At 39.0% G+C, this 23,954-nt stretch overlaps 1 protein-coding gene across 1 annotated transcript in view; it reads right to left on the bottom strand.

Annotated features, from left to right (window-relative positions):
- The window catches only part of gnas (GNAS complex locus), a 29,300-nt gene extending 8,601 nt beyond the window's left edge, over positions 1 to 20,699 (bottom strand). Inside the window, exons 1-5 of the mRNA XM_034877838.1 lie at positions 18,999 to 20,699; positions 12,207 to 12,279; positions 7,657 to 7,711; positions 7,423 to 7,542; positions 1,475 to 1,572 (exon numbers count right to left, since the gene is read on the bottom strand). Of these exons, the coding sequence (XP_034733729.1) occupies positions 1,475 to 1,572; positions 7,423 to 7,542; positions 7,657 to 7,711; positions 12,207 to 12,279; positions 18,999 to 19,137 (485 nt within the window). The 5' untranslated portion in view covers positions 19,138 to 20,699. The remainder of the gene's footprint in view (positions 1 to 1,474; positions 1,573 to 7,422; positions 7,543 to 7,656; positions 7,712 to 12,206; positions 12,280 to 18,998) is intronic.
- Positions 20,700 to 23,954: the final 3,255 nt, after the last annotated feature.

Raw genomic sequence — 23,954 nt, 5'->3', positions numbered from 1 at the left:
CCCCCCCCCAAAAAAAAAAAAAAAATCTACAGGTGCAAACTGAGTAAAATATTGGTTGGATGTTGATTCTATCTGTGCACAGACTTATTATCTGTCTGTCAGTTTAAACAGGAAGGAGACCTGAATCCATTTTCACTGCATACCAGTGTAAAATAATATTATAATTACATTTGCTAGTACACATGGAACCTAAACCTAGGTCCAAAGCTTGTGACAATGTCCCACAGCTGCCAGTAGATGTTGAAGAGGCAAATCCTTTTGCACCTTTATGAATGTACACTGTACTTCTAAGAGTTTATTTTACAATACGCAACACATACTGTAAAGCTGTCAAAAATTTACACCAGGCATGTTTGTGGTATTCCATTCATTCTGTATGACTTCTCCTTTTGATTAGGTTGTTTAGGCAAGAGAGAGGAATGATACTGCAATAAACAAGTAACAGTAATAACAAATAGCACAGAGGCTGTAAAATCTGGTTTGCGGCAGGAGTCACATCACCTTGCCTGAAATTAAATCAATCTGTCTGATTGATAGATCACACTGTACTGTCACTTGACAGTAATTATTCAGACCAACACATCAGGAAAGAAGAAAACCTATGCTGGAAAAAGTAAAGTAGTGACAAACAGCCAGCTGGTCACAATCAGATGCTGATGTGTGAGAGAAAAACTTACCACTGCACTGCAGGCCAGACAACAGACTGAAGTCAGTTTGATATCAAGGTAGTGCTTACCTTAACTGACTGAATTTCCTTGGGGAAACCCTGCTAATTTCAGTTGTCCTTTTCATTAAAGCAAGGAACATAATCCAAAACATTTCACTTACCATACAATGCTCACTTTTCTGGATGTAAGGGCGTCGTTTTGAGCCTAAAACCAATTTAGTTTTACGTTGTGAACATTTTTTTCAAAAAAAGCTTGAGGAAAGTGTTTTGTGAATCTGATCTGTTTTAATTAGCTTTGTTTCAATTCAATTGGCAATGGCTTGCATGCAACAGCACTAAAGCGTTAAAAGCTATAAAGGATGGGCAAAAGGTTCCTTTTTGAATAATTAAAAAAATTAACTCCCATCACAAATCATATTTACATATAATATATTGTGTAGAATACCATAATACAACATCTAACCTGTCAATCATTAGGTTAAAAGTGTACAAGAAACAAAACAGGGGTAACTACTCTTGTGCATTAAAGTACTCTAATGTCACAGAACTTATCTGACAGTGTGCACCAAAACAAACCAACTAAAAATCCAACAAAGTATGGACAAACCAATCAATCACCACCAACTACATCCTCAAAATGGACCAAAGTTGAAGTCACACCTTTCTGACAGAGAAAAATATAATCCTCGAAAATACTATATTTACCATATTATAATACTGTATTGTATTGCATTAAATTCAACAGTTGCACCTAATCAAGTGGTACCTCAGCGTAGAGATCCTGTCAACGTGTAGCTGGTTACTTACTATTGTGCACAGTCAATTAGTTGGTACTCGTTGGATCTATCGTAGCACGCCCTGACGCCCTCATCTTGCCACAGTGTCTTCGCATGGTCGTAAAACTCCTGAGGAGAAAACAGAAATACATGAATGACAGGACGTAAAAACTGTCAGAGTCACAGAAGAGAAGAAGAACATATTCCTTCTTGCTGCTTTAAGGGCAGCTGTTATAATTGTCTTGATTATAACTGCATTGTGTGTTTGTACTAGAACATGTTTACATGCTTTAATTAATATACATATAAAAAAAAGCAACTGTATTTTTTTCATACTGCTCATAGTTGCTACACCTGTATTCACCCTCTATATAAGATTCCCTGTAAAAGCACCAGCCTCTTTAAGGCCTCCCATAGACAGTAAAATAGATGGACACTGTGATCCTGATTTACAGGAGACCAATGAAGTCTATTATTAGCCCTTTCCGGTGAAGGCTGAGCGTTACTGCGCAGCCTCCATCTGAGTTTGACAACATAGGTGTAACGTGAGCAGCCTGTCTGAAAGTTGTAAGTCTTCTGGTAGCTGTGCCAAGAGAAATCTAATTTTGATTCTTGCAGAGACAAAGAGAGTAGGTATATGTTAGGAGATAACATAGGCACAGGCTAATGATTGCCAACTAAAGTGCTAGATAACATTAGTAAAACCTAAACAGCTAATGTAAGACTAAACTGCAAGCAAGCTTATCCTGTGCTGTTTGGTAATTTCTACAAAGCCTATTTTTACAAAAAAAACATCTGCTACGGAGCCATAACGTTAGATACATAATGTAATAGAGCCTTTTATACATTGTTGTCTTTCTTTAAAAATAAACATTGGAAAAAATAAAAGCTTCAGATGTAAAGTTATTCGCTATAAAAGTGGTGTCAAAATGAATGGCAGTCAATGGAATGCTAATGGTGGGTGAGTGCTAGGTAGCATCAAAATGGCGGCAATAGGAGCTATGCTTTGTCAAGGCTGCCTGCCCCCCTTGAGCCCCCCTTCCACTTCCTTGAAAATCTGGAGCCTCCACTCCGTGTTCACTAGTTAAAGCTGAAGCTACTGCAACAGAGTATATAGCAGTACTTTGTTCTTTGAAAATCACCAATAAAAGGCTTCTAAACCAAATATGTCCGAACCAAACACTCCCCAATCAGACATGTTTCAACACTAATCCGACCCGGAATTGGAGAGAATTTAACAACATTGGCAGCCAAGATGACATATTTTACTGCCGTTAACATGTTGTTACATATGACAATGTTAACACTGCAGTAGCTTAATAAAAATCACTCCCGTCCTGCCTACTTAGCAGATGACCAATCACAGCTGGCCAGCTTAGAGTTGCCAACCTTTAATGAGATAAAGATAAGATAAGATAAGATAATTTGTTTATTAGTCCCCAATGGGGAAATTACTGCACTACACTCTGTGTACACACTTTTTGTTAGTACTCACACACAGGCCTGAAATACACACACATGCTCAGGGCCTATACATGCACTATACATGGAGAGATGTCAGAGTGAGTGGGCTGCCAGCTGAACCAGCGCCCTGAGCGGTCGGGGGGGTACGGTGCCTTGCTCAAGAGCACCTGGCAGTGCCCAGGAGGTGAACTGGCATCTCTCCAGCCACCAATCCACGCTCCCAACTTTTTGGGTCCATACGGGGATTTGAACCAGTGACCCTCCGGTTCCCAACCCAACTCCCTATGGACTGAGCTACTGCCACCCCCAAAATGGTGTAATGCACTGGTCTTTGTGTGTAATGTTTGATTACATACTGTATTTTAAGCATAAAATACAGCAACCTTTGCTTGATTAAACAGGGTCAAGTAACAGAAGCAAAGAAAGAAAGGGTTCGTTCAAGCAGGAGACATTCTGTATTATCTACTGCGTATCTTACACCAAATTTGACAGCGTGAAGAAAGAAAGGTTGGACAGGGTTGTGTGTCATCCACAATGTGCATCTGATGGCATTGGGCGCTCAGCGTTTTTTGTTGACACCCAATGCAGTGTAGGGTTGTGCCTAGGCGATTGCTGTGTGCATGTCTGTAAAAGGTAAATAGTGGTGTTCACTGGGACTACAGACACTCATTCACATGCTGGGACACTTCTTCTTGCATTCTTTGTGTTGACTGAACAACAGGTGCCTTTTGTTCATTTCATTTCAAGGATGTTGTAAAGTTGCTGAAAACACAGTGATCCAGATGGCACAGATGAGCTAGTAACTTGGACAAAAACTTCCAACAACACACATACTGTTATTTCAAGGTCGAAACCTATTATTAGTAGTTAATGACACAGATAACTGATTTTTGGAACCAATATGCATTTACAGTGAAATTGAAACTTTTTTGAAATGTTACAAACTCCAAAAGGAAACTTTTTTCAATGCTCGTTTCAAAGCTTTAAGCAATTGTTTAATAAATTAGTCACCTCGCACAGTAATGTTCCATGTCTGAGGCTCGGTCATGTTTAATTTAAAGGTGGAGAATTGGCTTCTTAGAACATGAAACATGAGGTGGTCAGATGTTGTGTGATAAAGTAGATAAACAGCCTTTTTGTGATTTATGCAGGTCTTATTAGATACTGTGAATGAATACAAAAGTTCTTTTTTTTTTCTTTTAGTCCATTTTTTTTCTGCCCTCTCGCCTAAACTCTAAGTTGTTGTTCATTAGCCCATCCTCTTTCAGTCAGTCACTCTGTTCTGATTTGCACATATCTGGAGACAGTAATGTTTGTTATTATCATAAAGTTACACACTAAAGCTTTAACATGGGCAGCGGTACTAAAAAATACAATACAAAGCCAGCAAGGAATATCTGATCCAAGAATAAATAAACAAGATACATATGAAGGGAACCTCAAATTTTTGACAGTTTAAAAAAAAAAAAAAGATGCTTGGGCATGTTTGTATTGGTAGATTTAGGGTTTATTACCCAGACCTGGTTAACTCTTTGAGCCATATGTTTATGGCATTTATGGAGAGGCCGAAGGAGTTATTTCACGTAACAGACTTTATCAAAACCCAAACTTAGTGTGGAGACTTTCAGTCTTCAATAATACATCATTTACCTTGCAACTAAACAACTGCACAAAACCAAGTCAAACTGTGCCAATGTGTGAACATACATTAATATTTGTAATTGCTTTAACATACAGCACTAAAACTGGCAGGAGTCAGGACATCTCAGTTCACTCAAAAACAGCAGATTATTTGTCTGGAGAGTATTATATAAACAGAAATGTACAACCTATAATACCATAACTCCACAGGGTGATAAATATCACAAAAGTTATTCTCGTGCAGATTCAAAAGCAGAATACACTTTCGCCATCCTCTTTAATAACTTGGAAACTATGTCTGGCTTGTCATAAACAAGTCAACCAACCAAACAAGTAAAGCCAAACAGCAACTGTAAACAAATATTTGCTTCCCAACAGCCCAGCCTGAGTGGGATTCCTGGAGCAGCAGGGTTATCTAGTTGTTAGAAGAGCCTCCCGCAGAGGAAAACTCACAGATTTGATTCTTGTAACAGCTGATGTGTCTTAATGAAGTGTTGCTGAGTAAGACATTCATTGCTGTTTGTTCACTTATCATAAATCACTCAAGATAACATCACTAGTGCTACCATGTAACCAAATAAATGAATAAATCAATATATCTCGTGAAGATGGTCACTTCACTCCTACTCAACAACCCCTACCTTCTATTAATTTATTTGTTCATTATTTATCCCCATGGATATAAAATGGATCATTATCTTCCATAAGTAACTCTTAAAAGGTAATTGCACCCCAAATTCCACTCACTGTATGTATAACTGAGTGGCTGTGTGTGTGTGTGTGTAAATATTGTGGGCCAAAGATGAACCATTAAAGTAGTTTAAAAGACGTTTCCAATGTTGTGTAATAATTTAACATTTGCCTTCATTTTTAATTGCAAATAAAATGTTTAGCTAATATGCTTAAACCTTTGAGTTATCTAAAAATGATTTGTTAGATTGTAGTATGGATTAGCCACATGCAAGTCTTGGCTAAAGCAGTCTTGAATCTCTAAAATGAAACTGTGTGTAACTAGTTGGATTCATGTCAAGACCCAGGTTATCAACATCTACTTTTCCTTCCTTTTAGCTCTTTTGCTTAGTGATCATTAACAAAATCTCACATCCTCTGGGGGCTGCAAATAACTATAAATTTTCATTATCTAATGAGCTTCTGATTATTTTCTTGACTCAACGCCAAGTCTATAGAAATGCCTGTTATAATTTCCCGCAGCCTGAGAAGACGCCGTCACATGTTTTGTTTTATTTGAACAAGAGTATGACAAAGAAAAGAATCAAATCCTCTCATTGCAGAAGCTGAAACCAGAGAATGGTTGGCTTTTTTGCAGATTAAAAAATAAACAATAAATCGATTATCACAAGAGTTAATTATTTTTGACAATTATCTAATAAATGAATCAATTTTATCGTTGCAGTTCTACATCCTTTTTCCTCAGTTGCCTAGAGTTACCACTTTAATTGCAATGTCCACCAACTTTTACTGAGAGAAATCTTGCCAGGTGCATCATGCAGTTTTCAATGACAGCAGACTCATCATGTGTTTACAAACAGAGCACTCCTTTATAATCAGTCAACGATTTATTCACTCTTCTTCTCTTCATGTAATGCTTTCCCTCCTTGCTTCCTCTCCCTCTAGTGGAGCCTCCATTTCTTCTCTCTCCAGTAACTTATACATTACAACAACAAACCGCAAACTTGTCGATCCGGAAAACCTGAATCCTCAGATACAAGATGTAACCCAATCAATCCCATCCTATAAGAAGGTCAGAGTGCAACTTAAAATCAAAACCACTGGAGCTGGAAAGCAACAAGTCTTGCGCCAGGACATTTCAGCAGGGTTGATGGGTAGGTTCTAGTTTGGTCGGACAGCTGACCCTTTTTGCTAAAGTACGTCACCTATGACTGTATAGAAAGAGGTGCTTAAGTTGCTGGATGTCCCTCCATTATCACAATCACACGTAACACAACGAACAGTTGTACTAATTACACTAATTAATTAATTAATTAGCAGACAAGTCAAAATACTCATCTTCCCATAATACCTAAACATAAACTATGTGTCAGAAAGCATTAAAGGACAAGGCCATTGTTTTTTTGTGTTTTACCTATTTTACTAAAAATCACAACGTTACAAAAGGGTTTTTAGTCTCCAGTTTTCCAAAATCAAGTGCCACACCAGAAGAATGCTCAAATTTATCCACCCTTCTATCTGCATTAAAACACCAAAAGATTTTAAGTTTGAACAGTGTTTTATGAGATTAAGTTTGGTCAATGTCATGGATCGCCTATTTCACGCATGTTTCCAGACTCGGCAAGTTGACTTAGGGGGACCTTTGGACCATGTAACGTAATTTGATAAGACAGATAGACAGATGTCACCATGATGACATGAACTGATGGTTTGCAACATGGTGACAGGATGCTATAAGAAAATTAATTTGCATTACTATAAAACCAACTAGAACTTCTATTTATATCTGGGACTTAGTGAGCTGAAAAGTGAATTAAACCTGGCCCCGCGGGTGGCTTTGGATAAACATTGTAACTCCCAGACTTTGAGGTTTAGTCTCTCGGCACGGACAATTAGTACTGTCCCACTGAGAATACTACACTCACAGACGTTACCCATCGGGTCATTAGAAAACCTCAGTGTTTGCTACCTGTGTCGAGGGATTATGACCTGGGATGTTGGGACTATTACCAACTATAACACACACAGCTGAGGATACCGGCACCTGTAGATCAAAACTAAAGTACATGGTAGCTCTAATGGTAGCTAAAACTGCATGCCACATGGTAAAACTTCCAAAATAGGAACAAGGCCCAGACATTTTGTGTGTGTGTGTGTGTGTGTGTCTGATATTGTATTACTCACAGACGGAAACTCAAAGTCCTTCTGGTTGACGAGGTTGAGGATGTACTCGATCCTGTACTGGTTCTGTGGGCCCGCCAACTGCACCGGTGGTGCCAGGGTGCTCATAGCTGTTACTATGGTCTGTTACAAACACACAAATAAATAAATAAAGTGTGGATGACATAAAGGCAGAAGATGGACATAGAGGATTTTTGAATGAAGTATCTCAGCTATTTTGGTGTTTTCACCACTTACCTCAATAGCCTCTTTAATATTATTCTTGATGTCCTGAATTTTCTGCTTCTTCTCTCTGAAACAGATGCACAGATTCAGTGACAACCATGTTGGGGATTATTGATGGATTATTTATGTACAGCAGTACCACACAAACTTTAGAGTTTCTTCACAACAAAAATAAATGCAAAGACAAGATTGCAAAAGAATGTTCAACTGGTACACTGGTATCTACTTCATTGTGCTATGTGGAGGCCCATTACAGACAGACCTGCAAACCACTGTGGGCATACACATTTCTTATGCAGAAAAACTTCAAATTAAAGAAGTATTAAGGGATCCTACGACTATTTAGTATTTCACTTCCATAAAGTTGAGGTGCTTATGGGATTTTTTACTTTACATGGTATTAGCTACTATGCAGATGTATCCATGCAAAAAGTGCTCACACATGACAGAAACGTACAATAATCACAAAATTCGCCAGAATAATCTTAAACTGTTGATATTTAAATGCGTCAAGTAATACAGGAACTTTGGAATATTGACATGAATGTATAAATCCGAAAACTACTAATGAATTAAAAGACATGAATGTCTGTCACAGTTGTTAGTCACAAGCAGGGAACAAATGTCTTGGCAGTTTTATATTTACAACAGAGAACCAGCTCTTCTTTTAAACACAAACAAGGGTTTAGTTAGCAAGAATCGCTTGGGTAAAGTTAAGGAAAGAAGTTCAATGTTAACATGAGATGGCATATTACAGTGAGCTGAACGGAGTTTGTTTTGGATCTGGGAAGGGTAAACAGACCTTCATTGGCACGCGTGGTAGAGAAATGATATATCTGTCTCCTGTGAAAGATAGCTGTTCGTACAAGACATTTGGACTCGGTGTGACAGAAATGTTTCTATTAAAGGGAAACCAGAGAGCCAGTTAGCCTATCTTTCACCTTGAGCCTGCAGGACAACAGCACATTGTGTTTACAATAGTTCTAAGTCAATGACAAAGGGCAAGACAGGCCTCTTTGTTCTGACAGTTTTGACTTTTGTTTTTTTACGCAAAGGACTCTGCTGTACTTGACCAAATTGATGCAAATGTTTATCAATTTCTTAAGACCAGTTCAATTTGCATTTCAAGTTTGACTCATCAATTTAGTATCTGAAAACAAAAGCTGCACCATTTCTTCACAACTTCACCTAACAGGTCAAATCTATGAGCGGGTCATTACTTTAACAGTTCAGGTCAGGGCTGCATGGTTGCAATGTGAGCACTCGTAGAATATGATTTCAGAGCTTGTAGAAAAAAAAACTGTACTCGTATTTTTTCTCTCTAACTTCAGTCACTTTTCCAGTACAACCACAACTCTGTGATTACAACCTCTCGAATCTGTCACTGCAATGTGACCGTATCACACAGCAGGTTGAAAGCTAGCGTTAGCTAACTAGCAGGAAGCCCGCTTCTAAATATTGTAAATACATTTTAATTATCCCAACACTTTTAACAGTCCAACTGAAACACTGGTGGTGAGCTCCAGGTCCTGCAGCCACAAATAGGCCGCCATAAGTGGGGCTCGGCCAGCGTGGAAACATTGCAAGAAAGCTTCGCTGACGACCTCGACCTGATCTGATTGGAGCCCCAGAGACTAAGTCCACAGGTAAACATTAGTTTTGAACCAAATGTATCGCAAAAGTGTTGCAAAAGTCAAGGGCGCAGACTCCCCGCTGTGTGATGCGAGAGAGCACACCGCAGCGACAGATTTGAGAGGTTGTAAGTACTGAGTTGTGGTTTTACTGGAAAAGTGACTGAAGCAAAAGAAGAAAAAAATATGAGTACAGATTTTTTTCTACAAGCTTTCAAATCATATTCTACAAGTGCTCACATTGCATCTACACGCTCTCACGTCGTGCACCATATTTATCTTCATACACAATGCTTCGGTGACAATGTCTGGTGATACGTTAAGGTGAATAAATGCCGATGACAGAAACTGTGGCTGAAATTAATATACAATAACTAAGTTTCTGTAATATCATTCAGTGTGTCGTGAAATGGAAATCCTATGATAAATAATCCAATGGATGTGTAATGCATTGAAGCACGCAAAATAAGAAAAAAATTTAAAAACACGAATAGCTGGAACCAATGTCTCATGGATGCACAATTATTGGCAGGGCAACATTATATAGTAAAATTGCAGCATTTATTGATTATATCTTCAGTTAACTAATTAATAATTTCTATCTTTGATACAATGTCAAGCAATAGTTAGAAAATGGCCATTCCAGGATACAAGAGGAAAAGAAAAGAAAGTCAAGACAAATTAAATTTGTTATAAAAATAAGAACATTTAAGAAGCTGGAACCAGGAAATGTTAAAAAAAAGGCAGATATGAAAAATCGAAAGTCTTTCTGCAATTCCCCTCGGTATGTGAAGCTTTTAGCATCTTTCAGCACGTTGTTTTGGTCTGACGCAACTTTAATGTTCACAGAGCTTTAGGGTTTATCTGAGCTTTTTTGGCGATAAAAAAAACCAAACTGTCCCAAACATTTTCAGTCATCTTGACCACTTATCAGTTCCAAGGATAGCAGTTACATGCCTTTTCAGGGTAGCTTTGTCATAGTTCAAAGGAATAGAAATAGCTGAGTCATTCATTCATTCATTTTTCAAAATCAGGCCAAATATTGGAACCAGCAGTCTTCCAGTCATAAGACAATTACTCTGACCTTGAGGTTACCACAACACTCAATCCATTCACCCAAAATCTTTTTCCACAGGCGTTATTGAACTCTTTCAGTCCCACATCAGTAAATGTATGTTCTGCAAATGGCCTGCAAGACTATTGGTTTAGTTTGAGCGGATCTTCAAAAACAAAGGTGATTCATTGTAACCAATTCAAAAAATGTTAAAATTGGTGCTACATGGACAGCAAAAAGGGGTTGTGGTATTCCTATCCATTCAAAGGGAATGAAACCTACAAATACCAGAATGGAGAGTGCCACACTGGACCAACAAACACTCCCACTGGTTGGTGAAGTAATTTGAGCAGTTCACAGAAAACAGTACTGCGGCCGACTGGCACCAAATAATCTCGTATTACAGTTAAACATTAAGCTAGTACATGTTTCTAAACATAAATTAAGGTGAGAAATAGGCAATACAGTAACAGCACTGCCTAGTTTTAAACTTTAGGTCTAAGCTTGAGAGAGAGAGTGAGAGAAAGAGAGAGCGAGAGAGAGAGAGAGAGAAAGAGAGAGAGAGACAGCACTCTTTCTCACGATCCGCTTTCTATACTCTGTGTCTGTATGCGAAATACAATCTGTAGTTAGAGCAACAGACCTCAAGACAGCAAAAATGCGCCCAATGCTGCATTTTGAGCAGGGAGATGAGCACAGAGATCTGGGCGCTGGCAAGATGGAGGAAAGTTTACCATAATTTGTTCACATATACTACCCATATTGTTATGATACAAAGCTGGTTCTGTATCGTACCCCTTTAAAAGATGACATCTGACCACAAAAGTAAAAAAGTCAGACATATACATGTGGAGCAACACGTACGTAAGTATATCAAACATAAGGAAACAAAGGAGCCATACATAGCTTAGTAAACAAAAGCAAAAAAAAAAAAAAAAAAAATTGACCAGTTAATTCAATCAATGACACCGAGCTAATTGGAAGTGACAATGCTGCATGTGTGTCTTGTTATTGAAGAAACTAATCCACCTTACACACAGACACATTTATTGCCACACACACACAACTCAGTGTTATGGAGTCACACGCTGGGTCATATGCTCTTGTCTGCCTTAGGTGCTGATTTTGTAGTCTAACTTTCCAAGATGCTTCCATCCAGACAGACACACAGACACCTTGAGACTAAATTAAAGAATTGTGTATTTACATGATTGAAAGCAGGAGAATGTTGACTATGGACAAAAGGGGCAAAAATGACACAGGAAAAAATAGTATCTGAAATAAATCTTCCAGATGCTTGTCTTACTGTTTGGGTCACCAGATTAGTCTTCAAACAATAATGTTAGGACAGTACACAAACACACGACATGATTCATTATAGAAAGATAAGGCTGGCCTCTTTGTGACAAAATGTATTTTTACAGAGAGGGTTTGTTATACTGATTTTTCTGAAAAGTATAGACATGACATTATGTTCATTATACGCGTAATGGGCATTTCCTCCTATACTATCTAGTAACACATTGTTATTTTGGCTAAAATATAACAGCAATCATCAGGTTGAGCCTGAGTTTACCTCTCAACGGTTCAAACTTCAATTTCTGCACTGTAGTCTGAGTAGGCCACCACACGTCTTTCTATGTTGTCCGGCTGACTAGTACGGTTTGATCCAAAAGCAGCTTTATTAACCTAAAGACTGCATCCCATTTTATTCCACACATCATAAACAAAGCACAACATGGAGTATGGGTGACAGGACTGTCACATTTTAATCCTCTAATACGGGTCGTCTGTATCTGTGCTGGCCAATTGTTTAATATTACAACCGACTTTGGATACATGCTCGGGCTCAGCTGCTTTACTCATATCATACTTACTCTGCATTGAAGCCGTTGACATGTAGGATCCTCATCTGTTTCACTATAGTGCTCTTTCCAGACTCTCCAGCTCCTGAGAGAGAGAGAGAGAGAGAGAGAGAGAGAGAGAGAGAGAGAGAGAGAGAGCGAGCAAGCGAGAGCGATACACACACACAGAGACAGACAGACAGACAAAGAAATATTAGGAATTTGTTGGCATGTGAAACAAGACCACACACATATACACAGTGTTTGGATGTAGACCATACCATTATTACCATATATGGATTTAGACACTGTATATCACTATAAGGTTTTTGGAAGTTCATAAGCTTTTTAAGCTGTGAATTACTATGCCCAATAGGAAACTTTCAATGAACAGACAGCTAATTTCATTCATGACTTTGATGTTATTTGTGGAAACTGGGAGCAGAGGCAAGGACAGTGCTGCATGGTCATGGCTGAAATAATAAACTGGATTATTCCACTAGATACTGTAATCACAATCACAAGACTACATTTTTAGACCCACTGAGGACTGCCTGTAGAGTTTTCCATAAAAGGCATGTTTAAACATTTCCCTTTAAAAGCCAGTGTTATAGTTTTTAATAAAAAAAAAAAAGAGCTCATATGTCTTTATGTCCTTTGAGGAAAATGTGATCAGTTTGTGTCCGTTGTATTCGGCTGTCACACAGTGTGTGTGTGTGTGTGTGTGTGTGTATATATATATATATATATATATATATAAATATAAATAAAAGACATTGAGAGACTAGTTTAGCATTGCTAGTAAGAAAGCTGTGTGCTGCTGGTCTGTGGATGGCTCATGCGCAGATGAAATTTACACCTCTTGCTCTGTAATACCGTGATTCATGGCACCTTTTTGGGGGGTTTGTCAAATCTGTTTAGGGACTACCAATGGGAAAAAAAACATTTAGATATACATTGGTATCTTTTATATTATATTGGAAAAATGGCCCTTTAACAAACTTGTGTATTTGCAGCAGTGTTATGTACAGTATGTACAGTATGAGAAGCCGCCTTGGCAGAATACTTTACTTGCACATACATATATACTGGTACTATACACTTGCACATTCAGTATATACTTCACTTGCCCATACATATATATTCTTCACTTGCACACACGTGCATTACATGTGCGAGTATGTATGTGCGTGGGGTTGGTGTCTGGGGTACGTTATTATGGAACCCATGCAACTTCTAGGAAAGGTCCTCAATAGCGCACGGATGCACGCACACACGTACGCACGCACACAAGGCATCCATGGTTACGCAAGGTAAAGATTTCTTCAGGTCCTCTGACCAATTGGCTATCCTCACCTTAACCACTCAAGATTAATGCCTAACCCAACCACTCATGCAGCTTTGTAGGGAGGGGCTTTCCTAGAAGTTACTTGGGTCACTCAGGAGGTTGCCGTTCAAGTCCAAACCAAAACCATAGGTGTATTTGCTGACCTAGTGACTTATTAAGTACTTTACTACCTTTCGTCACAAACTTACTTATTTATCCCAACTTAGTGATGACAATTTGAAGTTTCTACAACAAGGTGCCAATAACATTAATGAAGAGGTTGACACAGTTCAAAAAAAAAATGCATTATGAAGTCAATAATGCAGCTCAGGTAAAGCTGTCTCTGTAGTTTTGAGCAAGCAAACAGACAACTTTACCTGAGCTGCATTATTGACCGCCATAATGCATTTTGCCTCCACCTGTCTCCACCTCATCATTTCTGTTATTTGTGGTTACTGTGAACCCTTGGTTTAGAAACTTCAAGTTAACGTCACAAAGTTGGGCTAAATAAGTATTTTTGTTTTTGTTATAGTTTGTTACAAAAGTTAAGTTAGATACATGCACTCCTCCATCCACCAACCCAATGCACATACTATATAAATAGTATGCACACATACATACATACATACATACATACATACATACTGTATATACTGTACATGCATAAATACTCACACGGTATGCATGCAGGTGCAAGTGAAGTATCCATTTCAAGACCAATGTTGGTTATGTTTGGCTAAATCTATAAAAATACTTTGGCTTAAGCACGTGACTATGTCATATATACTTTACATTGCTGCCATTTTTGGCTGGCACCCCTGACGAGTTTTTGGTGATTTTTGGAGTAGTGATAAATGTATGCACTGACACGGTTATCTAACAACTCTCTGAACACATGATTATAGCTGAGAATAGTCCCAATATTAACATTTGATATGAAGATGTAGGCATGGTGTCTCAGTAAGGATACTTTAGAAATGGCTTGTTGGACCTCTCTGATGGGGAACAAAAAAATAAAAAATAAAATAAAAACATCAGACAACTGTGACCACATCTGTGAGGTTTTGGTAAAGGCAGAGACCTAATGATTTGATGCATTTGTAAATAACACTCACGTATTGACAATCAATAGCCAGTCTTTCCTACCCATGAGACGTACAGTTGGGCTCAAAGTTTGGGCACCCCAGGTAAACATTTGTATTATTGTGCATAAACAAGCCAAGAAAAGATGGAAAAATCTCCAAAAGGCATCAAATGACAGATTAGACATTCATATAATATGTAACAAAAAGTTAGATTTTATTTCCATCATTTATACTTTCAAAATAACAGGAAACAAAAAAATGGCATCTGCAGAGTTAATACCTTGTACTGCCCCCTTTGGCAAGTATCACAGCTTGTAAACGCTTCTTGTAGCCAGCCAAGGGTCTTTCAATTCTTGTTTGAGCTGTCTGTCACGCACTGCTCTTTTAAGGTCTGTCCATAGATTTTCAATTACGTTGAGGTCAGGAGATTATGAAGGCCATGGCAAAACCTTCAATTTACGTCTCTTGATGTAATCCACCATGGATTTTGATGTGTGTTTAGGATCATTATCCATTTGTAGAAGCCATCCTCTTTTAACTTCAGCTTTTTCACAGACGGCATCAAGTCAGCGTCAAAAATTTGCTAAAATGTATTGAATCCATTTTTCCTTCTACTCGTGAAATGTTCCCTGTGCCACTGGCTGCAATACAACCCCAAAGCATGATTGATCCACCTCCATGCTTTACTGTTGGACAGAGGATCTTTTCATTAAACCTAATCGGTCCAGAGAACGTGTTTCCACAATGCATCAGGCTTTTCTTTATGTTCATCGGCAAACTTCAAACGATGATTTTTGCGGTGAGGATGTAGAAGAGGTTTTCTTCTGATGACTCTTTCATGAAGACCATATTTGTACAAGTATCTCTTTATAGTGGAATGATTGAGAACAATCCATGACGTTGTCAGGTGTCAGGTCTCAGCTTTCCAAAGGGGGCGGTGCGTGCTATAAACTCTGCAGGGTGCCCAAACTTTTGCAGACGCCATTATTTGTTTTCTGTTATTTTGAAAGTGTAAATGACGGAAATCAAATCTTACTTTTTGTGACATATTATAGTAATGTCTAATCTGTCATTTGATGCCTTTTGGGGATTTTTCCATCTTTTCTTGGTTACCTGGGGTGACCAAACTTTCAAGCCTCACAGTATTTGTGGTATTCAGACACATTATCAGACAAGCCACAGAAGAGACTGGGATTTGGGCCTTTGGTGGCTCAGCAAGCTACAGTGCATACTATGAATAAAAAAATCATGCTCTCAAATCCTAATGATGACCCAATGTCAGGCCTCCTCTTTTTCTCCCATCTCCCTGTCTTTTCCCACACTACATGATGAACCAGAAACGCCACCGCATCTTGCAAAAATACTTGCATTAAATAGTAAAGTACAATAGTGTAGCTTGCCCTTCTTCTGTATGAGAAACCATTTTGTGTTTGAAAAACACACACAACTTAGTACAACTTATTAAAAAAATGTTAGGTACAGAAACTTTGACCTCAAGGCTTGGTCAGATTCTTAGTCTTATTTATTAATTATTTTAAGATATTTCCAGATCATATTTTTAGCCTGTTTGTGAAGACAGCATTAAACCCTGACCCATTTGAGAAGTTCGGCTAAATTAAAAGTAAAAGCGAAAGTAAAATTCTTAAATTATGCAAGAGAATCATGGCCATCAGTGGTATGTACAACAGGAAATATTCATAGTCTGACTATATGCTACTGAAAGATTAAAACCACACCAATAGAGATTTAATAATTGAGTCATACTTTCATCAATTTAAAAATAAAAAAGTGTAAGTGTGTGACTCTCATCTGACACGATACAGACCAGGTACAGAGATCAGGAGTAGAGTAAATCCGGAATGATACTATGATCTACCTGTATTCTATAGTTGTGTCTTTGGCGAGAAGTTACGAAACACTTTAGAAAACTCATGTGTTGTAATGTTAACAGCTAGCACGGATGCTGGTAGATCGGTCCGCTTTTAAGGATCCATAACCTTAATGACAAATTTCCTGATAACAGCAATGGCAAATCAATCTATTCTGTACCTGAGACATGGAAATACATAAAGTAGCAAGTTACATTGTAGAGCAGACATGTATGTAAACAATAAGTAAGATAAAAGTCATGAACTCATTGACTAAAATGTGACTGATCTCTTGGGAAAGGTGCAACACTGTTAGTCTAACATATGTTGCAGTTAAATAACAGATAACTGTGTACATTACCATATAAAACAAACATCTGCAGATCTTTGTGTACACAGGATTGTCCCTTTCATTTACAAATATTTCGGTGACTTTGCATTAGAATTCGGTAGTATTCGATTCAAATAAATGCAATGATTTTACCAAAACGTTCTCCTCAACTATAAAACGTTTAAAGTAATCTTGGGTCAGATTAAGTAAAACACAACACATAAAGATTCATAAACTGGCCGATTAAAGAGGGAAACAAATAGATACATTTTGGCTGAAAGAATGTTACCCGAAGGTCATCACATTTTCAGTATAAAGTCTAGCTTGTAAAAGTGTACTCCCGCATTGTCAGACCTTCCTCTACAGCGCTTCGGAGGAGGGTCTGGCTAGTCCACACAGTATTCGGGGATGGGAGAAAAACATGCTCTGGTTTACTGGCTTGTCTTAAAACCAATCACAATCGTCATGGGCGGTGGACGGAGCCCCAGTGCCCCTGCAAAATAGCCTTGGGAACGAGCTTGTTTTGGTGGAACATGTGTAAACTCAGAATGGACAGATAGTCTAGCTAGCTGTCTGGATCAACCCTGCAGAGACCTGAGGTGTAGTAGTCCATAAATCCACCGGAGATTAAAATTACAACACAAAGAAAGCAGAAGGTAACAGACATCCAACCGTAAAGAGTGACATTGGCACAATTTCCGGCGGCAACAGACCAATCCAGGAAGTCAAACGTTGTGGATATAGACTAGTAAAAGTGTTTCTTTGCCAACATGGGACCTAAAATTTTTTTCCATAACTTACCGGTATATCCCTTGATACAACACATATTTTGCCTCATCACTCCTTTTGCAGGTGCCAGACTTAAAAGTGAAACAAACTTTGCTAACACAAGCCACAAATCTATTGATACTTTAATTAGGGGATCTATTTAATCCAATGACCTGTGTAGTTCAAGTTGCAGGTTACAATTACACTATATAGCAATATAATCTAATGATTAACAACTTCAATTTAGTGGACAGACACGCTCAAGATGTCCAACAGCTGTGTGTCACCTACAATTAATGTAAAGATTGACAGCACACATGTTGAACAACTGACTATGTTTTTGGTTCCTGATTGCAGACTACTAGATTATTTATGGTAAAAATTTGGAATGTACCACTTGAGATACATTTTTCCCCAACATGGATACAAAACAAGCACAAGGCCTAGCTTACGGTTTTAAGCTGCACCTGGTTGGAATTGAGAGTGACAATTTTGTGCTTCATTTGGCGTTGTTAGAGTAGGCTATATCATAAAAATAAAAGGCTACTAACTTTACGGCAGACATTTTTGTTTTGTTTTTACATAGGTCCTGTCCTTCTGCTTTCCTAAAGTCACCACAACTTCCTCCCCAACATAAATACAGACATGTCGTAGGCTACATTACGCACTCTCACTCACATCCCTGTAATCAATCTTTATGATTTTAACAAAGAACACCACGGCTTCTTAGAAGTGGCTAGCCAGCGAATGGACATAGGAGGACGGTACAGAAGAGAGCATGGCGGGGAAAGTTAGACACTCTTATTTGTTTCTTACGTAATGTAGAGAACCAGCCCACCTACAGTTCCCTCTCTGACACACACACACACACACACACACACACACACACACACTATCTTAAAACACTGTTCGGGCGACACGCCCTAAAACTGGCATACAATACAAAATTAGTGTTAGTTTAACTTTCCAGGCGTATATGCATAATTAACACTTAAGTGAATACTGCCAAGCACGCTATGTAAGTCCCAAACTAATACATCTGAAAAGGGACATGTTCTGTTAAAAAACATGTACATGTACATGTACACAATTGATACGAGTGGTTGTCTTTCTTATGATGACCACTGACAACAGTTAACCCACCTCATACATTTATCTCTACATCCCTGTATACTCTCAAACCAACCTATTGCCTCTTCTACAGCATGCTTTGGTATTGGCAGACTGATTTGACAGCAATATGCTGAAAACCCAGCACAGTGCTGCATTTCAGCCTTATGCAATGGCAAAGTCCCACTGTCGACAATGTTTCCCAAAACAACATCCCAGAAGGTTATACAGGGAAGAAGCAGAGCCTTAACTGTGCAGACTAAGGACTTACCTGCAAAGAAGCAAGCACAGAAAACAAAATATTCTATATATACACATATATAAAATCACACTCACCTAACAGTAGTAGTCTGTGTGTTGCTCTGTATATCTGTTTGTCTTTTTGGAGCTGCTTCTCTATCTTTTTGTTTGCTTCCCTTTGTGCCTTCTCCTCATTTCTCTGGTCTTCGGTCTTACTGTTGCCCAAACAACCCATCTTCCCGAAAGAAAAAAAGAAAAAAGGAGGTCCAGGGGAGGAGGTGGAAGAAGTGGAGGAGGTGGAGGGGTATGTAGAAAGAAAAATAAATAAATAAACTAAACTAGTCTAGAGCCCTCGTTTGACATGCGGAATTGGCAGCAATGTCGCCCACATTTACACCGTTTAACGTGACTGGCCTGCTCCAAAATTGTCGGTAGTGCAGCCCTGTAGAAATTATTTGTCCATAACGCGTATTTTGCTGTCAGAGAAAGGGCAGGATACTGTTGCTGACGACACCGAGGCCGCCTTCTCAGTTTGTTGAATCCTGCTTGGGCTTTTCCTCCTTCACATGCAGTATAGTTTTAGTTTTCCTACTGTCTCCCCGTTAACTGTATAACGTTAACATCAACAATTGTAATCCACAACGTCTGTTAAGACACCAAAAATAGGGGTTTCACCTCTAACGGAGGCAGAATAAACAGCCTAATTTGCATCTCCAAAAGCCCGGGTCTTGCGTCTCACTGCTGCCCGTGACAAGGAGCCAAACTCGGCGTGTCCGAAAACCTCGCCCGTGCAGTGGCGCGAGTCGTTTCAACGTCTCCTTTCATGATAAACATTTTCATTGGTGTACACCAATACTCTATCTATAACTGTCTCCCCGTCGGTTGTCTTCGTTGGGGACACACAGCAAGACAAGAGGAAGGAAAATTATATTACACCCAAATGAGCTACATGTGTGATATTCTCATTGCTTCCGTCGTCATCCGGCTGCTTTTCATTCGCTGCATCAAATCAACCCCAAAACGGCTCCAAACTCACTGCGGTTGTCTTTTCAGCTGGATCCCCTAATACCTCCAGCTCCAAAACGATCCAATAGCCTACCCCCCGATTTGTCGTCCTTATTTGTGATGGCTGTTCCTTGCTGTTTTCTCCTCCAAAGGGCCTTCTTTCTCCCAGCCCCTCGCTTTTGTTGCTGAAATGTGTTATCAGCCCCTCACATCACCACAGAGCAAACTGCGCACCGATACTGTTTTTTTATTCCCGGCTCGGCTCGATGAATCCCTTAACAAAAAAAATCATTAAAAAAGGGGAAAAAAAGAAAAGAAAAAGGAAACGTGACCAATTGATCACTCGAAATGTATCCACGTTTCTTGCAGGTGAAAAAAGCGACCCAGGCTCAGTTTTTATAGCCTACATAAGGCCTATCCGTGTGTACCCACATACACACTGTCGTACAAAGATACATTTATATATAGCTATTTTACTCTTGAATCCGAGCTGGGTAAATAGGCTACAGGCTTGAGACTGCATGTGCATTTACATTCACAAAAAATAGTACGCGTGTTGTAGCAGCACATTCCCACCGCGAAGGCCGCTCCCCTCCTGGCCGCTGATTGTGGAAGGTGAAAGACAGGAATAACCAATTCTTGGAGGTTATTATTTTCTCCCTTTCTCTCTCTCCGAAAATAGTAGCCTACATTGAGGAGATAGACAGCGCTGAAGAGAGACGGGGTGGGGCCACACAGCGCTCATTGAACCCTGGGAAGGAAGGACAGACAGAGAGGCCGCTTCGCCTCGTCACGTGACCGGGCGCAGAGCACGGTCAGCGGCGCGCGCGGCTCTGCGGAGAAAACGGCGCCCTCTTCAAAGAAAACAACCGCACACGGTTTGAAGGGTGGGAGCGTTAATATACATCCATGGGTGGGAGTCATGTACTGCAGCTGGGCCAGAGGCTCCCAGAGGTACGGCCTATCACCGAGGACACCCCCAAACCTCCAAAAATAAAATGCGGGTGGTGTTAATCAAAATAAACACACACACACACACACACGCATTTTCACTTCATAAAATGAAAACACAAATATGTTCTGCTGTGTAAAAGATTAGTGATATAACTTAACCTTCAATGGCATCTGAAAATTCCAGTTTTAGTAGACTAGCAAGTCAACTGTATGACCCAGGTCTGTGGATGGCTCACGCTCATCTAAGAATAAAACTTGCATCTCTTGCTCTGATTCATCTTTTACTGTTTTTTAGGTATGTCAAATCTGTCCAGGGACTACAGATGGGAAAACAAACATTTTGATATACATTGGTATCTTTTATATATAAACTGGTAATAGGATATATGGGTAAATATCACAGGGCCACATTATACATTCATCTCTCCTTCACTCCACCCCGCATGTTTTAGGTGAGAGCCTGGTCGTGTCTTTCACAGTTTACAATTCATCTAAGCTGCATGTCTTTGGACTGTGGGAGGAAACAGCAGTAGCTAGAGAAAACCCCTTGACACAGAGAAAACAACATGCAAACTGCACACTATAAGTACCTGAACCCAGGACCCAATATTGTGTGGGCACTTGGAAGGCATTGCTGTGCATGCTCACTGTGCAGAATCATTAGCTATACTGTGGTTAAAACAACCAGTTTATTGCGTAAACATAGTTACATTTACTGCATTTCATTACAATAGCCCTGCAATGAATTATATGAAGCTTACAATATTACAATGTAGTGCCTTGTTTTCATGGAAGATTAATCTTCCTCTGCAGAAGCTGATGTTACTATTACTGCTTAGAAATATTATAAAGTATTAACAAGAGGGTAACATAACTCTTTTTACACAGTCATCATCCTATCCCACCTTATAATGTTTATAGCATCATCTATGTCAAAACAAGTCTTATGAGAGGTTTAATCATTTAAATGAATAAACAAATTGTTTGCAATGTAAAACTGATAAAATACCGACAAATACTTTATGGTCTAAGTTTTTAAATTCTGTACATTTCAAATGAAAAAATAGTTCCTTAAATTAATTATGCTACTAAATAAAAAGCTTTTAATAGTCACTGCTCTATTGCTGTTAGGTCTGTTAAACACTAGGTGGCAGCAGTCTTCTAACTCTGAGCAGCAGGTTTCTTTGCAGCGAACTCAACCCAAACAACTGCATAATTGTCATTATTTTGTATGTAAACATGTAAAAGAAATATGTCATTAGTACTTTCTAAGGTGACTTTACCCAGTTTGCAGTTGAAATAGTCTTAAATGTTCTGGTTAGATTTGGAGGGGAAATCTTGAATCATGAATACAAATATCTAAAATTGACAATTCCATATGTAATCAATTAATTCAGAATTGAAACTACTTAATCTCATATTCCTGTTGTGTTGATGTTATAATAAAGGTTGATTATAGGAGCATACAACACTAAATACCAAAAACCCCATCACAATACCTTGATGTTTGTTGAGGCAAACACTTGATGTAAACCATAATGTGTTATACCTCCTCTAGTGAAAAGTAGCTTATCTAGTTCCAGCTTTTTTATGTGACTTATGTTAACACCCAGTATCCTGTGTACCCAAACCTTCGTCTCCACACAAATCCATAAGCAGGGCAAAAGGCAGGACATAGGACCAAATGATTTGTCTAAAGTGAAATGCATCTGTGAGCAGACTAAAAGCTGTGGCTCTGTCCTCTGGGTGTTGCGGTGGGCTTTGGTAGTGAGTGTTTTGCTGACCTGCTGCTCTCCGAAGCTTGAGGCCAAATCAGTCAAAATCTCTGAGGACCAGCCTCCCAACTGTTAGACTAACATGAAAAACATTACTGCCATGCCTCTTTTCCCCTGTTTGGTTTTCACGATATGTAATAATCTTTACATTTCTCTCTCTACATCAACTGCATAAAGTATGTATTAATAGATGGAGAGACAATACACACAAATAGAAAGGTTTATCGTTCTTTGTGCACAACTCTCAAAAACTTACCTAATGTTAAACCTGGAGCCAATTCACAAAGCCCAGTTTTAAATGACACTATGCTGTTAATCAACATACCATCACTCCACTTCTGTGCTTGTTTTGTTTAGTAGGTATCAGTGTGTTTACATACACAGTCTAGGAATACCGTGTAAAAATGTTAATTAAAGTGCCCCTTTGTAGAATGCTTTGTGCTTTTATCATTAACGTGCTAAGACAAAACACACATTTGAATTTAAATTTCCCATGACTGGCTCTTGCTTTTCCCTCATCCTTTGCATTCATACACTTGTCACTCAATAAATACACATCCTTATAGTGCACAAACTACAATTTGCAAACTGTGAGTGTGTAGTATCAATAGTTTTGACAGTTTTGCGTTGTAGAAGATAGTGGGGAGACCTGCAACATGTGATGGTTGGACATCATGTAAATGTTAGAGGAACTGATGTCTAAGAATTTCCCAATCATGCGTCGGCAGGACATTTTTGGCAAAATGAAAATGATTACATTTTGGGACGTACACGTCTGCACTTCCCACATTTGCACACAAGCACAAGCTGAGCACACATTATTGATCAAGCTTTTAGCAAACTCTGAACTACAACTAATTCTAACTTCAAACTAAAGCTTGGACCATAATCCTGAGACAAGTGAGAACAAGACACAGTCAAACACTCACAAAAGCAAACAAACACACACACACACAGACACACACACACACACACTTTCTCCCTCTACCTCACCTCCCTTTTTCAGCATGTCCAGCTGTAGATCTTTTTAACTGCACTGTCATGAAATGCTGCCTACTCAGCACTCTTCTCATCATAATCAATTTAGATCTACTGCTGAGTAGTAATTGCAAAGCTGGTCCGAGGCATGAGGGAACTAAGCGGCGGCTTGGGGCCCCTTGGCCAATCTGCCATGTCCCTAATTTGTCAAGTAAAAAAATCCACCGCAATATAAGTTACATATTTCTCCAAACACAGAGGTCATGTGACAATATTAGTCCCATGCAAATCCGCATCTATGTGATTTGGGGTCATATTGGATTTGTTGGAAATCATAAAT

The sequence above is a fragment of the Etheostoma cragini genome, chromosome 7 (genome assembly GCF_013103735.1).
Source record: "Etheostoma cragini isolate CJK2018 chromosome 7, CSU_Ecrag_1.0, whole genome shotgun sequence".
NCBI lineage: Eukaryota > Metazoa > Chordata > Actinopteri > Perciformes > Percidae > Etheostoma > Etheostoma cragini.
This window is presented reverse-complemented; position numbering and strand designations above follow the sequence as displayed.